The sequence below is a fragment of the Aphelocoma coerulescens genome, chromosome 3, assembly GCF_041296385.1.
Source record: "Aphelocoma coerulescens isolate FSJ_1873_10779 chromosome 3, UR_Acoe_1.0, whole genome shotgun sequence".
NCBI classification, from domain to species: Eukaryota; Metazoa; Chordata; class Aves; order Passeriformes; family Corvidae; genus Aphelocoma; species Aphelocoma coerulescens.
In genome coordinates, this window is record NC_091016.1 from 124,024,038 (window position 1) to 124,040,008 (window position 15,971).

Consider the following 15,971-nt stretch of genomic DNA (forward strand, 5'->3'; position numbering starts at 1 on the left):
GGAGCTGGGGAGAATTCCTCGTGAATAAACAGGATCACATCAAAGGAATACCTGACGCCACCATCAAAGCAAGGCGTGAGACGAGTCGCTGGCTGCTACCTTGAATCCAAATTGATCTGCCTAATTCCAGGTTGAATTTTGCAGCATTTAAGAGGTAATCCACAAAAACCAAGTTTTTCCTAACTCCTGGGCTGGTTAAAATCTCCTCGGAGCTTGACCTTGCTCTGCAGTCGTTTTCTGATCCAAAGGGAGAGGAGGACTTTGCTGCTCATCGTATCAGGGTGAAATATTGACATTTAAACGGCAGAGTTCATGGAATTCCGGAGCAGTTTGTGTGGAGAGAGACATTGAAGATCATCCAGTTTCAACCCTGACACCTTCCACTATCCCAGGCTACTCCAAGCCCCATCCAACCTAACCTTGGACATTTCCAGGGATCCAGGGGCAGCCACAAATTCTCTGGCCAACCTGTGCCAGGGCCTCCCCACCCTCACAGAAAATCATTTCTTCCTAATCTCTGATCTAAATCTCTCCTCTTTTAGTTCAACACTGCTCACTGTGTAAAAAGTCGCTTCCTGTCATCTGTGATGACGAAGAGTTTTCATCTGTTCCTTTGTTGGCCTTTTGAGTCATCAGCTGCCTTCTCCCTTCCACAGCAGCACCGAAACAACACTGCTGGGAATTCCTAGCTGAGGACTCATCCTTGTTTGGCCAAAAAAAAAAGGGGAAACATGGGAAGCAGAAGGAGCTGCAGTCAATTCTCAATTACGCAGTGCAGTGGAGACAAAGGGAGTCCTGTAAGTGGGAACACAAAATATATTCTGCAGGCTGTGAGGCCAAAATTGGCTCTTTAGCTTTGAAAAACAGATCAATACATTTCCAGACAGCAGCTGGGCGAGGGTTTGGCCTGGCCAGGGCTCACTGGGGAGAACAATAACACTTGGCCACAGCTGAGGAGTGCCCAAAAAATGGGGTTCATTTGCAGTCTGGATGATAATTGAAACCTGTTTTTCGCTTCTGCTGGATTTCTTTGCCGTTTGCTCAGAAAGGCAGGAGCTTGTACCCCAAATCTGTGCCCAGGAGCTCAGTGAAAACCCCCCTGCAGCATGAGGGAGGTGGGACAGAGATCCCCCAGTAAGTTCACTGGGAGGTTTTGGGTTTAGCTGGGACAGTGTGGGAAAAGCTCGGCAGTCTCTGAGCAGTGAATTTAAGAACAGCAATGAGCAGATGTGCAGCCAAGGGAGTGGTGAGGTGACAGAGAAGAGATACAGACAGGGTTGAATTACAAATTGCCTGGAAGGGGTTATCAAAATCCCTCAATAGAATTATAGCTGTGACTATCGGCGTTGTAATTTATCACGGCGATGATTTCTGGTAGGTCTGGTTTGTTTTCTGCCTGAATTGTCCAAGCAGCTTTTTGTTACAGACAAAAAAAAAACAAAAACAAACATTCCCAGAGATCAGCAAGGAGGGATTTGCCTCCCTGGGCACAAAGAAATATTGCAAAGGGGAAGTGAAAGATTTTTATCTAAAGTGTGGAGTCGAGTTAGGAAATTTTCCTGTGGGGCTCTGATCTGCCTACAAAGGCCCAGGAGGGCGTTTCTGTCAGGCCCTGCATGCACGGCTCTGCTGGAAGGCATCTGCTGTTTGTGCAGCTCGTTGCCAATAAATCAAAAGATTTGCCTCCCACTTGATCATGAATAATGAATTCCGATTCTATCCGAGCGCTGGAGCCCCGCCAAGACCGCGGCCTTGTGCCTCAAGACAGGGCCCTGCTACTTCTCACGACAACAGCTCGGCCAAAATGCAAGTTCTGTCCCCCCTCCCCAGCCTTGGGTAATTTATGGCCACAGGCTGGCTCTAAAAAACAGTTGCATATTGTCCTGGAGTGTTTACCCAACGAGAAAATAATTACTTGCAGTAATTGTTCTGTCAGCGGCCCAGGCCCCGCTTCTGACAAAGAGGGGCTCGCTCGCGTGAGAAGGACTCGGAGCGTCCCCGTCCTCCCGGATCCCGACGCTCATCTCTCCCTTTTCGTGCTCCTGAATAGCCAGCCCAGCACTCCGTGCCTGCTGGGTGTGTGGGAATTAAAAAAAAATTCCTTAAGGGAGGAAAACGGGGCGAGAAAACACCGAGTTCAGCGCTGGGAGCGAGAGACCTGCTGTCCTCGTCCTGGCTCTGACGCCTTTTTCCTCATCCTCACTCCTTCCATTTTCCTGACCCGGAGCTGGGGTTCTGGGGGTGAGCTGACACCACGATTCGGACACCAGAACACAGCAGCAGATACCTCAATTTACAATAATATCTTTATTTACGGCCACCAGGCCAGGGCTGCCCTCTACCCAAAGGTCACAGCATCATTCAGGATGGAAAACACCTTTAAGATGGCTGAGTCCAACCATAACCCGCACACTGCCAGGTCCACCAAAATGACCAATTCATTCCCAGCTGGAATATTTTGGGTTGGAATTTCTCCCTTGACTGTTTGATTCTATAAACAGGTGGCAGTTTTTCTCAATTTCTCACTAATGCTGGATCTGACTTCCTGCTCCTGGACTGGGATGAGGGAACACCGGCCACGTGCTGGTGTTGTGTGTGTGTTATGTGGTGTGATCCTGGCTTTTCCCAGGATAAAAGTGGCTTTTAGAGTCCATTTCCACCCTTCATACCCACGATTCTTGTATTCCAACTGTGCCTTTTTTAGCATGGAGCCCAGAGACACCGGGAGAACCACCCAGAGCTGCTGCTTTAACTTCCCAGATTCCGTATCACGGAATTTGAATGTGGAATGAACACCTCCGGATCGTGAACCTGCCTGAGTGCTTAAAAAGCACTGCCTCGGAGTCTGGATTTTACTGCTGATATCGGAAAAAATGTGGCAGCCGGCCATATTCCAGTGCAGTTCACTTCATTTTCACACTCTGGAATATTCCTGTTCTGCCAGTTAATTGTGCTGAATTTAGGAACAGCTGAATATAATACCAAAAATCACGCATTTTTATACTCATACATATAGAAATAGATACATAGAATTATTTGGCTATAAAAACATTGAATAAACACCTTGTTGGAGGTAGCCCCCAGCCTTTTTTGCACTTCAGGTAACACAGACTTCACCGAAACCTCTCGAATTGATTTAGCTCAGCTTCTTTTCTGTGAATTTCCCAAAGGTGATGTAACATCTTAGGTGGACTTAGCTTAAATCACTGAGTCCTGAGCTTGTGTTTGAGTGCCAGAATTTGTCATAACTTTAAAAAATACCGAGTTCCCACCTTCCCCTGAGCGCTGGTAGCTGATTGTGCTCTTTGGGGCTGCCCCAGGTGCGAGATGAAAATGTGTTCTCTCAACCCACGTCTTTTTGGGTGCCAATATCCCAAAGGATTTGGTTTTCATCAACCCCAGGGAAGGAACTGCACAGCATTTATTGATATTTTTGCGTTCTGCTCTGCAGGAGGAGGAAGGGAGGAGGGCGCACCCCAGACCTGAGCAGGCAGGAGGCTGAGAGGAAGAAGAGAGGGGCTCGTGGATCCAATCAGCTCCGGAAGGTGAAATCCCTGGCAAGTGTCAGCAGTTTGTGATTCTGTCACCTGGGGCCGTGTCAGGCACCCCCAGGAATGTTGGAGCTCGGAGTTTTTCCCTCAGGAAGGAGCTGCTGAGAGGACACCTGGGCAGGAGGAGGACACAAAGCCTCCCCACGGCTGGCTGCTCTGAGGGAATCTCGCTGCATCCCAGACGCCGCTGGCGGTGGGAAAGGGGCAGCAGTGTCTGTGCAGAGACAGTGCCCCTGCTATCCGCTCCTCCCTCTCCTGACTATCCCAAAAATCCCTTTCCGTGCTTTTTACAAAGTGCTGGCACAGTTCCCTTACAACACAAAGTTTCACGACTCCGGATGGCCGCAGTCTGGCGTTCGTTCATCCTCCGTGCCCCGAGCCCGAGCAAAGCAGCCCCGAATCTCAACACTGAGGGCTCATTGTGCCCGGGGCTGCTGAAATAGGGCATCCTCCCACGCGAGGAGCTCAGGGAAGTCATTCCAGAGAGCTCCACGGGTTCTGTGGAGATGGCAACAAACAACTGGCAGGAGAAGGCCGTGCTCACGAGCGTGTCGGGGGTTCTGGGAGCAGACCTGGTGTTCCCGGAGCCCTGGAAGCCAGGGAATGCCTGGGAGTGGAGCTAAAGGAGGGTTACATAAAAGAGAGGCATTGTCTCCCAGATGGGGAGGCATCCTCCTGACCCAAATACAGCCTGTGGGCAAGGAAATTGATTCTGGCACTGCTGAAGAACAGAAAATATCATTATTCAGCCTCTGCCTCGCAGTTGGCGCTCTCCTCCTCTGGAGGTCGGAGCGTCCTCACACGGGCTCATCCCACCACAACTTCCCCTTCCCAACTCCAAGCTGTTTTATTGCCAGGCCAGAAGTGAAAGAATCCCAGTAAAAACAGGTGGATTTGATTTTCTCTCCCCGGATTTTAGGAAACTTACGTGTTCTTCAAAGTTAATTGACCTGCAACCCCAATCAGGAAGCATTGACTGATATAAAATGGGAGAATCATGGAATTGTTGAGGTTGGAAAAGATCCTTAAGATCATCGAGTCCAACCATCCCCCAGCACCTCTGAGGCCAGCACTGAGCTGTGTCCCCAGGTGCCACTTCCACAGGGATTTTCAATCCCTCCAGGGATGGGGACTCCATCCCTGCCCTGGGCAGATGTGCCAGGGCTGGACAACCCTTTCCATGCAGGAATTGTTCCCAATATCCAACCTGAACCTCCCCTGGCATAATTTAAGGCTGTTCCCTCTCATCCTGTCCCTTGTTCCCTGGGAGAAATCCCGATCCCACCTGGCTGCCCCCTCCTGTCTGGGAATTCCAGAGAGGAAAATTCCCTCTGGAGCCTCCTTTTCTCCAGGCTGAGCCCCTTTCCCAGCTCCCTCGGCCGCTCCTGGTGCTGCAAACCCTTCCCCAGCTCCGTTCCCTTCTATGGACACACTCCAACCCCTCAGGGTCTTCCCTAAACCTTTTATGTTAGAAAAAGTCCTGGATCCCTCCCGGTTTTGGAGTTGTCCCCGTGTCAGTAGAAGAGCCGAGCTTTTTATCCTCTTGTACAAACCTGTTGCTGCTCCAGCCACAAATGAGCGCAGCACTAAAGACAATAAAGCTGAGCTTAAACCAGGCTGATGCATAGGGAAATAAGCAAGTAAGTAAATAAATAAATAGAATTCTCTGGGAATAACCCAGAATTAATTTCCATTTATTAAAGGCAGCATTGGGAAACCTGGTTGAAATGAAGACCTTTGGAAAGGCTCCTATTTAATCAAGCCTAAATAAAGAGGCTTAATGTGCAAATCTTTCAGCAAGTCCTTAGAAGAAGAATAGCCCAGGATGAAAGAATAAACACCCAAGGCAAGCAAACACCGGGTCAGATTAAAATGAAACCCTGAAATAGATCAATAATCCCAGTGCAGACCGTAGGTGAGAATAAAGAATATTCCAGCCAACAGCTGGAACATAAAATATAAATAAAATAATAAATAAAATAAAAAATAAAAATACAAAAGGGGTTTTTACATGGAGCTCCCAGCTCAGGAGGCTCAACCAGAGCGCACCAAAATGAGCATAAACACCTAATTAAGGGGACATCCACTGGCTCCACGTTTGCACGGGGTGAATGAGTTCTCCCCGAGTAAAGCTGGGGGGGTTTGGAGTTTATTACTAATCACAGAAAGCAGAAAATGTGACCAGGCTCGCTCTTCATTTGGAAGAAATGAAAGTCAATTGGCCCAATTACACGAAAGAGTAAATTACAGTGAATTAAGTTAATGAGGTCTCTGAATGAAGGGCCACACTCTGCACACCCCCAGGTCCGTGCAGGCAGGAGGCAACTCCTGCCCTCTCTTTATCCAGGGAAATGCTCTAAGGATACTCCAAGGATGCCACTCCAGCTGAGAGCTGTGATTGCAGAGCCCAAGGTGTCACTGCTGCCACACCAGTGCCCTCCCCACGAGTCCTTCCCAGCAAATTCCCAGATATTTTGTGGGGGAGGCAAAACTGGATTGATCAACGTCAGCAGTGAGGGGCTGGGTCTGCCTTTGTCTGCTCCAGACACTGCCCCACCCTCACAGCTGCTCCCAAATTAGTTTTAGTCCTCACTAAATAACATCTTTTTGACAGGATCAGTCATTCCTGCCTCCCTGGCTGTGTCCCAGGGTCATGAGGTTGCAGGATCTGAAGGCAGGAATGCATTTTTTTCCATGACATATTGACAGGGAATTGATGTTCTGAGTAAAAAATCCCATTTCCAGGAGGTGGGAATAACCTACAGGGAAATCCAGGATTCCCAGCACCTGGTCCTGGGCAATGTGTGTTTATGTTCTGTAAAGCTTATTTTGAACTCTCTCGAGTTGACATGATAAAGTTTGTTCTCTATTCTTACCAAATAATTTGGGTCAGTCCAAAAAAACCTCGGAACTGGTTTTTTCCAGAACCTGGGTTTTTTTTGAATTTTTTGGGATCTTTCTCAAGGAATAAAGTGGGTTGTTGAGAGATTTTTTTTGGGGGGGGCTTAATTTTTATCCTGGTTATGTTGAAATAAACTTCATCCTTTACACTTTTGAGTCTTCAAGCACTGAGCGAGACTGGGATCAGTCCCAGCCACATGCACAGGGGAGAATTTGGTCATTAACATATTAATTAATGTGGAGAATTAATTAATGTGGGTTTAGCTTCGCTGGCATCAATTTCTAATTGGGTCCTTCTGTCCTTCAGGTAAATTTAGACCACAGCACAGCTCAGAAAAAGCAGATTATGGTTGTGGCTTTTAGGACTATCATTTGGGGATAAAATTCATAGAATGGATAGAATTTCTCAGTGGATTCCAATGTTTTCAGTCCCCCTGAAGCTGTTGGGATGATGATTTCTCTCCTCTCCTCTCCTCTCCTCTCCTCTCCTCTCCTCTCCTCTCCTCTCCTCTCCTCTCCTCTCCTCTCCTCTCCTCTCCTCTCCTCTCCTCTCCTCTCCTCTCCTCTCCTCTCCTCTCCTCTCCTCTCCTCTCCTCTCCTCTCCTCTCCTCTCCTCTCCTCTCCTCTCCTCTCCTCTCCTCTCCTCTCCTCTCCTCTCCTCTCCTCTCCTCTCCTCTCCTCTCCTCTCCTCTCCTCTCCTCTCCTCTCCTCTCCTCTCTTCCCAGTTGTCACTTTGTGCCGATCTGGAGTCTCTCCCAAAGCCACCAGTTCGTCCCAGCTGGGCCACACCTCAGCAAACTGGGAACCTGCCCTCCAAGGCAGCAGCCAAGGCCCTGGCCCAGAGCTCCCGCTGGAACGCCGGGATCCGGCCGGGACCCGTCCGAGCTCCAAAACCACGGGAGAGAGGAACTGGAGATGGCACCAGGATGGGCACCAGGTCCCCATGTGAGTGTGATGTCCTGTCCCTGGGGAGGCTGTTCTGGAGACAACATCCACATCATGGAATCATAAAATCTTGGAATGGTTTGGATGGGAAGGGACCTTAAAAATTATCTCATTTCACCCCCTGCCATGGGCAGGGACACCTTCCACTATCCCAGGTTGCTCCAAGCCCTGTCCAGCCTTTCCTTGGACGCTGCCAGGGATCCAGGGGCAGCCACAGCTTCTCTGGGAATTCCAGCCCAGCCCTTTCCCACCCTCACAGCCAGGAATTCCTTCCATAAATCCCACCCCAAGCTCCCCTTTCCCAGTGGGAAGCCATTCCCTGTGTCCAGTCCCTCCATCCTTTATCCCAAGTCCCTCTCCAGCTCTCCTGGAGCCCCTCTCAGGGGGTGGAGGGCAGGGCTATGGATGTTGGGAATCCAGAGGACAGGGATTTGCTGCACCAACAGAGAACACGTGGCCGGAGATGTCACATCCAGCACTTCCCAATCCCCCTGTTTGTCACCACTGTCACCGCGGGATGGAACTCGTGGGCTGGACTCCCCAGCACTCCGTGGCAGAGCAGGAGATCCCAGAGCAGATGTGAGAGTGGGCTCTGTCCAGAATCCAAGTCCTGGAGAGGATCCAGGAGGAGCTGGAGTGGTTGGGTTGGGAACCAGAGCATCCAGCAAATTCCAGGGCCAAGCAATGAACTCCAGGGAAACAAACAACAGCTGGGAACTCCAGGAATGCCTCCCAAAAATAAGGAGCCGGAATGACACAATCCCAAACAATTTGAGGCCATTTCAGAGTGGGGTTGGGTTTGGAAACCCTTCTTGGCACATCCTGAAGCTCCTCAGTGTCAGGAGCCTGCTGGGAAAGCCTCTTTGGGGTCTTTGGGAAGTCCTGGTGGTTCACATCGGGGTCGTCACCGTGAGGGTTCCAATCTCTGAGCCCTTGTGGTGGTTTCTTGTGCAAAAATGGTGAAGAACCCGGAGGGAGCAAAGGAAAAGAGGACTTTGATGGAATACTGTTGGGATTTTTGGAAAGACACAGGGGTAGAGTGATGGGAGCTCCTCCAGGTCGGTGATTATCCGGTAATTACAGATCTCATCTAGATGGGAGATGGTGGAACACGTGGAGACCTCCAGCCCCCTTTGGATCTCCCAAACCTTGCACTTATAGCAGATCCATAGGTTAATCTCCATGAGGAGGATCCACAGGGCAAACCAGTGATCTCAAATCCTTGTGAGGAAAGAAAGGATCTAATAACAGACGAGGGATGATACATCAGGACAGCACTGGAATGCTTAGATTGGGTTGGATTAGGGATTGGATTTAGATTTGATATTAGGAAAAATTTCTTCACTGGAAGGATTGTCCAGCCCTGGCACAGCTGCTGGAGGGATTGAAAATCCATGTGGATGTGGCACCTGGGAACATGGATCAGTGGTGGCCTTGGCAGTGCTGGGGGATGGTTGGACTGGATGATCTTGGAGTGCTTCTCCAACTTCAACAATTCCGTGGTTCCATGAGTGAGGCCTAAGGAAAACACAAGTAGGGAGCAGAACGTGAATGCATCCTGGCCATAAAAACACCGGGATCAGGCTGGAGAGTCCCATTCCCTCCCGGTGCTGAAAGCTTCCATAAAACAGGACCCTGATCCTGGAATCCCACGGTGCGGAAAAAGCCATGGGAACGTTGTAGGCTGGGCCGGGGCCAAGTCATGCAGAATTTAGTGTAGGATCTGGGCCTTGGCTTTGGTCATTCCAGAGAATCCAGGGAATTCTGGTGTGGTGGCCTCCCAGGAATGTGTCCCTTGGCTCTGGAGGCGCTGGGAATGGGGAGAAGGTGTTTAAGTCTCTGAACTTCTCCATGAGGGGAGGTTCAGTGCTGTCAGAGAGGATGTGGGAGACCAGGGAATTCCTGCAGGGATGTGACCTCCCAGGGACTGTTAACGGGGCCATACTGGTGGGGAATACCGGGACACGCCGGGATGTGCCAAATCCAACCCCAGCTGCACCCAGGAAAATTACAAACTGTGGAAAGGGTTAGTGGGGAAAGAACTTACCCACACCACTGCTGTGTACAGCACCCCGAGGGGAATCATCCCTGAGGGATTGCACCTGGATTAGGGGCGATGTCGCAGGGCAAAACCGTGGTTTGGGGTTTGTTGTATCAGAGAGAGACAAATCCTATCGTGATTCCTTCAGTGACCTCTCCCGGACCTTTGTGAACTCTGCCAGGCTTTTCCCAAGGGAAACATCCCACCTCTGGATCCTGCTCCAGCTGGGCTTTGCCAGAGCGTGTTTGCAGATTGTCGGGAAGGGACAGGAAAAGGAAAAATGTTCTGATTGATGATTATCTTCCCTATAATGAGATCACGAGCGGGAATAACCTTCCCACTCAATCCAGATTTGGGAAGGTGTTTGAGGTATTAAATGTCACAAAAATCCCAAGGATTGGCCGAGCACTTAAATACGTTTAGAATCGGAATTCTCTAAGTTAATCGGAGTTCTCTAAATTAATCTGATTCTTCTTATTTCTCTCTCATGCAGCATCTCCTCTGTTTGAGGCTCAGCCCTGGCACATTCCTTCATCCAACCAAGGATCTGACACGGAATAAGGGAGGACCCAGAGTATCCTTCATTCCAGCAGAACGGGAATTCATCCACCTGGCACTGGGGAAACAACGGGGATGCTCCTGCTGCGCTTTGGGATCGGAAGCTGTTTTCCTGTCCCTGGTGCGACATTCCCTTTTCCTTATGGATTCTGGAAAACACGGCAGGACTCCCAACCAGGAAGCACCAGAGAGTGCAAGGGAAAAGCACAGGAGAAAGGAGAGTCAGGGGAAACGCTCCAAGGAAAACCTGGTTAGGGATGTGCTGGAGACAGAATTCCTTTCTCATGTTAAACAAAGGAATTCCACCTTTTCCATCGTGGTCCTGAGAAGGGAATCAGATCCCACACTCTTGCACACGGATCCATGGGGAGCTGGAATTGATCACTGAAGAGATTGGGAATCCCGTGCTCGCTCTCTCGCTCTCTCTCTCTCTCGTTGGTCTTTTCCACAGTCTGGGGAATTCCCAGGAAACGGAACAAAGAGCAGCTTTTAAGGATAAGGGGACTGAAAGCACAGCAGCTGTAACTCATCCCAGAGAGCTGGGACAAAATGGAACCTTTCCATTCATTGGGAAAAGTCACGGCATGCACAGGAATCCTCAGCATTTATGGACAAAAATCACATTTCCAAAGAAATCCCAGCCACCAAGCACGGAATCCCAGAATTAAGGTTGGAAAAGACTTTTTAGATCATCAAATGCAGCACCACACCCATATTCCTTAAACCACGTCCACAGGGGCCACATCCACAGGTTTTTTTGGGCACTCCCAGGAATGGTGACTCCATCCAGCGCTTTCCAACGCTTTCCATGAAGAAATTGTTCCTTATGTCCAACCTAATCCTCCCATGGGGCAACTCGAGGCCCTTTCAGCACAGATGAGGAGCAAACTTCTGCTCTGAGAGCAGATTATTCTGTGCCACTGGAGGGTTTCCGGGATTTTGGCAACACCAGGCACCGGGCACGGCATCCCATGGATGGAGAGCATCCAGGGGGAGACTCTTCCCATGGGAACACGTGAATTCCAGCTCCGAATCACTGCTTTGACAACTCAGTGCATCTCCCTCTCCCAGACTTTGGGGTTTTTCCTTTTTCTGGTTTTCCCGGGTGCTTGGAAGGCCTAAGAGCTGACGAGTCCGAGCTGTCGCCTCCCAAAAAAATCAGCCAGGAACTTGCAGATGGGAATCATCTTCGGATCTGTTGATTATGCAGAAGACCAGACTGATGAATTTTGATTAAGGAAGCGAAATTTTGAGCATTTAAAGTGAGGTGGAGCAAACCCCATCCAAAATATTCATCAGCACCATTCCCTGGAATTGCAAATCTCTCCTCACCAGCCGTTTTTTTCCTAGGAAACCAAGTTAAACAATTGCTCCATGGGTGCTTCCTTGGCTTCCTAAATCCGAGCTTCTTTTGGCTTCCATTAGGCAGCAGTTGGGGTCAGATCCATGTTACAAACATGGAAATGATGTAACCCTGCAGCAGTGGTTTCTCTTTTCCCATCAGTATCCCCTGGAATTGTACAATTCCCAGGATCTGAGTGGTCTTGGAGGTGAGTCTTGGAGAGGCACTGTGCCTTTGCTGTGTCAGATCATATTTTAAGTGCTCACTGCACATTTTAAAGCTTAAACCTTCTCTGATTTGTAATTTTTTTTTGTATTTATGATGCCGTAAAATAATAAATACGAATGCCCAGGAATGTGTTAAGCCAAGTCAATTATCCCTGGAATACCAGCAGACCTACAGAATGCACCCCCTGTTAATCAGAATAAAATCCTGTATACTTATGCTGTACGTAAACATATTCAACATCATTCCTGAGGTCACCAAATGGGCCAGAATTTGAAATGAAGAGAAAAAAAAAAAATCTCCATCAGCTGCCTGTGCCACCCCCTGGGGCAAAACCGAGTTGCCTGGGGCTGGTGATGGGCACAGGCAGAGGGTCCTTGGCTGCTTCAGAGCGAATTCCCAGATAACGCTGATAAGAGATCGCCAAACTTCAGTTGTGCCCTTGGAGATGCGCATTTCCCTGCCCCGCCCGCTCGGCGTTTCCAGGTCCTGCACGACTGGAAGCAGCCCCAGCCTCTGATTAAAGGCACCTTTGAAAGCCCAGGGGCCAATGAATCAGCAGCGTCTGAATTGCAGCAGCAGCGAGATGAGAATGCGAGCCCTGGGCTACAGCCCCGCTCAGATGTGGGGAACAAACCCAAACACGCCAGGCTCCCTCTGACTGGAGCTCTGCTATCCCAAAACTCCACCTGCGCTTCCCTGGTGTTCCTTGCCCCGGAGGAACGGCAAGAGTTCAGTACTGGAGTTTGGCTTCGGGGCCAAAATGAAGTTTTCCTAATTATTCTGAGCTAAAGAAGCAGGAGCTCGGGGAAAGGAAAATGGGTAACTTCTGAGGATGGGAGCTGCGGGTGGGAGCACAGCTGGAGGATTTTTGGAAATGCCCAACTCGTGTGGAGAGGTGGAAGACGAGGGAACGTGAGCTGCTGCCAGGGAAGTGGGAGCAGGAGGAGAGCAAAGTCTCAGCAGCAGCGTTGGAGGGATAAAGGGTTAATGGATGGTGCTGGAAGAGCGTGGAGACCTTGTGGGAAAGGGAGAGCAGCCAGTGAGAGGAAATAAATGCAAGATAAAAAGTTGCTGTAATCAGTGGATGAAGCTGATAACGAGCAGAAAGCACAGCTCAGCTCCAAGGCTGAGATGAGGGTGTGAGGAATTGTTTTTAGGGAGGAACAGGGATATGGGAACAGGTTTGAAATCCACCTCCTCATCCCTGCTGGAATGTTTAGACCCATCAGGGACATGGGAACAGGTTTGAAATCCACCTCCTCGTCCCTGCTGGAATGTTCAGACCCATCAGGGACATGGGAACAGGTTTGAAATCCACCTCCTCGTCCCTGCTGGAATGTTCAGACCCATCAGGGACATGGGAACGGGTTTGAAATCCAATTTGATCCGCCTGGAACGTCCCAAGGCACAGCAGCTGCTGGAGTAGGTTTGGGAGAGGTGAGGGCAGAAGATGCAGGTCTGGGGGGAAGCTTTGTAGCCGTGCAGCCCCATATCCTGAGCACAGCCACCTCCCAGACCATGGAGAAACTGTTGGTTGGCACGGGAAGCTCGGGAGACCCCGGGGGAGGTAAAATCCCAGGCCGAGAACAGGTCCGGGCATCGCAGGGCACTCCCAGCACATCCTGTAGGAAGGAGACTCAGCTCAGCTCTCCAAAAGGCCCAGCAGGCAGAAGTGGGAGCCAACCCTATTTCAACCTGTTCCATCCTGGGATCTGATTTCCAGACACCCTCGTGCCATCCTCAGGCACCGGAGCAGGCTCTGGCTGCTTTTTAAATCATCCCATCCAGTGGGAAGAGCTCTTTCCTCGTGCCCTTTTCCCTCCCTGCAAGCCCTTCAGCCCCCAGGCACACCCCAGTCATGAGAGTCGTGCCAAAAATCCTCAGAACAGCCCCTGGATCCGAAGGTTTTCCAAGAAAAACCATCTTTTTTTTTTTTTTGTGAGATTCTTTCTTTGTGAGATTTTTTACCATCCCACAAATCCCCAGAGCAGGTCACGTGGCCATTGCCAGCATCTCCCTGCTGTTTTATCTGTAATTCGGTGTTTTTTTCCTTGCTGCCTGTTCTCTCTTCCTCCACAGTCCTGTTTTCCATCCAGGCAGCATCTCCCCTCTGCTCATGGGTAGGTTCATGATCCACCAAAATCCAGGGATTGACCGGGATGCCACCAGCAAGAAGATTTGGGAGCAAGGCCCTGGCAAACAGCAGGGCAGTTCCCCAGACAAGGTGTCATCCAGCCATGGAAATCTCTAGAAGGTGAAGTTCATCTGAGTTTTAAAAGTCACTGGATATTCATGGAAGAATCCTGAGCTGATTTTACAGGATCGTTGCAGAATTTGGGCTGGAAGGGACCCCAGCAGACCTCCGGTCCAACCTCCTGCTTTAAACAGGGTCAGATTTGGGTTTATTCCAGGTTGCTGAGGGCTTTAGGGTCTGCAAATCCTCCCAAGGAGAAGAGCACATAGGTATTCACGGACAATCCTGCGTGGGAAGAAACCCACCAGGATCATCAAATCCAACCCCTGGCCCTGCGCAGACACCCCAAAATTCCCACCCCGTGCATCCCCGAGAGCGTTGTCCAAACACTCCCGGAGCTCTGGCAGCCTTGGGAATGTCACCATTCCCTGGGGATCCCCTTCAGTGCCCGACCCTTCGGGGGAAGAACCTTTTCCCAATATCCAGCCCCACACTCGGCCGTGCTGCCTTGGCTCTCAGGGACCCCCAGAGCCGCCCTTTCCCCTCAGCCTCTTCCCCCCCGTTCCCCTTCGCTGCTCCCTCCCACCATCCCCATCTCCCCCCTCCGTGCACTCCCCGGGATCCCGGGGGTCTCCGGGAGGCATTTTCCGCCTTTTGTCAGGAAAACCCAGCCCGTTTTTCCCTGCTGAAGTCGATGTTTTGCTACCATCTAGCGCTGAGGCGGCGCAGCGTCCTGGGGCCCGTGTGGGGATCCCTCAGGGGGGGATCACAGCGCAAGGGGGAAGCGGGAAGAAAACCCCAGGGAAAAACTGGATTCTAACGGGGAAACAGGATGATCCCACTACTGGGAATATCAATCCGAATTTGTCCTGTTAAGAACAGGCATAAGGATGTTCTTATACCCCGGGAGTTCTGTGTCCAGGCCTGGGATTCTCAGGACAGCAGGGAGCTCCTGGAGCAGGAGCAGCGAAGATGGGGAAGGACCTGGAGCTCTCCATGCCCAGGAAAGGCTGAGGGAGCTGGGGCTGCTCAGCCTTGGGAAGAGACCCCATCCCTGGGTGTCCCTGTGTGCAGGGAGGGCTCAGAGCAGGGCCCAGGCTCTGCTCCGGGGACCAGCAATGGCACCAGAGGAACGGGCAGGAACTGATCCCAGGAATTCCCCCTGCACAGGAATTCCCCCTGAACAGAGACCAGAGAGGGTGAGGAGTCTCCTCCCTGGGATATTCCAGAGCTGTGTCCTGGGCTCTGGGATGGCCCTGCTGGTGCAGGGAGGTGGCACCAGTGACCCACTGTGGTCCCTTCCAGCCCGACCCATCCTGGGATTCTGAGAATCTGTAAATCTGGGATTCTGGGGGTCTGTGAGTCCGAGATTGTGGGGTTGTGGGAGCCTGTGCTTTGTGATTTCATGAGTGGGTGATTGCATGATGCTGTGATTCTCTGATTCGCTAGTCCTGCGAGTCTGTGAGTCTGCGATTCTGTCATTCCATGGGTTTGTGAGTCTGGAATTCCGTAACTCTGTGATTCCATCATTTTTTAATTTGGGGGTTCCATCACTCTGTGATTCTGTGACGGATTCTGAGATTCTGTGATTCCATCACTCTGGGATTCTGTGACGGATTCTGAGACTGATTCCATCACTCTGTGATTCTGAGACTGTGACTCTCTGACACTGTGATTCCGTGGTTCCATCATTCTACAATTCTGGGATTCTGTGATTCCATCATTTCGTGGTTCTGACTCCGTTGGCTCCGTGACTCTTGAGATTCCACGATCCCGTGATTCCACGATTCCCTCGTGCTACAGTTCTGAGACTCTGTGACTCTCTGACACCGCAGTTTAGTGATTCCGTGATTCCCTGATTCCTTGATTCCCTAATTCCATGGTTCCCTGATTGATTCCCTGATCGATTCCTCGATCGATTCCTTGACCCAGCTGACTCTGGATTCACCGGACACCGCGGCCTCGACAAACACCATCCAACCGGGCATCTCAACGGGGGACACTGCACACCGGGCACGCCATGGGCAGGGGGACCCGGGGACCCCAAACCCCGTCCCCAAAACCCCGGGGGGACCCCCAGAACCCCCCAAACCCCGGGGGTCCCCGGCCCCCCCTCCCGCTGCGGCCCCGCTGCCCCCGGTGGTTGATGGCGGAACTGCACCCCCCTCACCCGTCGTGCCGCCCTCCCGGCGCTTTACGGCGCTTTCGCGA

At 51.0% G+C, this 15,971-nt stretch overlaps 1 protein-coding gene across 1 annotated transcript in view; it reads left to right on the forward strand.

The window, feature by feature from the left end:
* FBXO16 (F-box protein 16) overlaps positions 1 to 9,999 on the forward strand; it is a 31,629-nt gene extending 21,630 nt beyond the window's left edge. The window contains 3 exon segments of the mRNA XM_069011874.1: positions 3,452 to 3,557; positions 7,178 to 7,397; positions 9,932 to 9,999. Coding sequence (XP_068867975.1) covers positions 3,452 to 3,557; positions 7,178 to 7,397; positions 9,932 to 9,999 — 394 coding nt within the window.
* Positions 10,000 to 15,971: the final 5,972 nt, after the last annotated feature.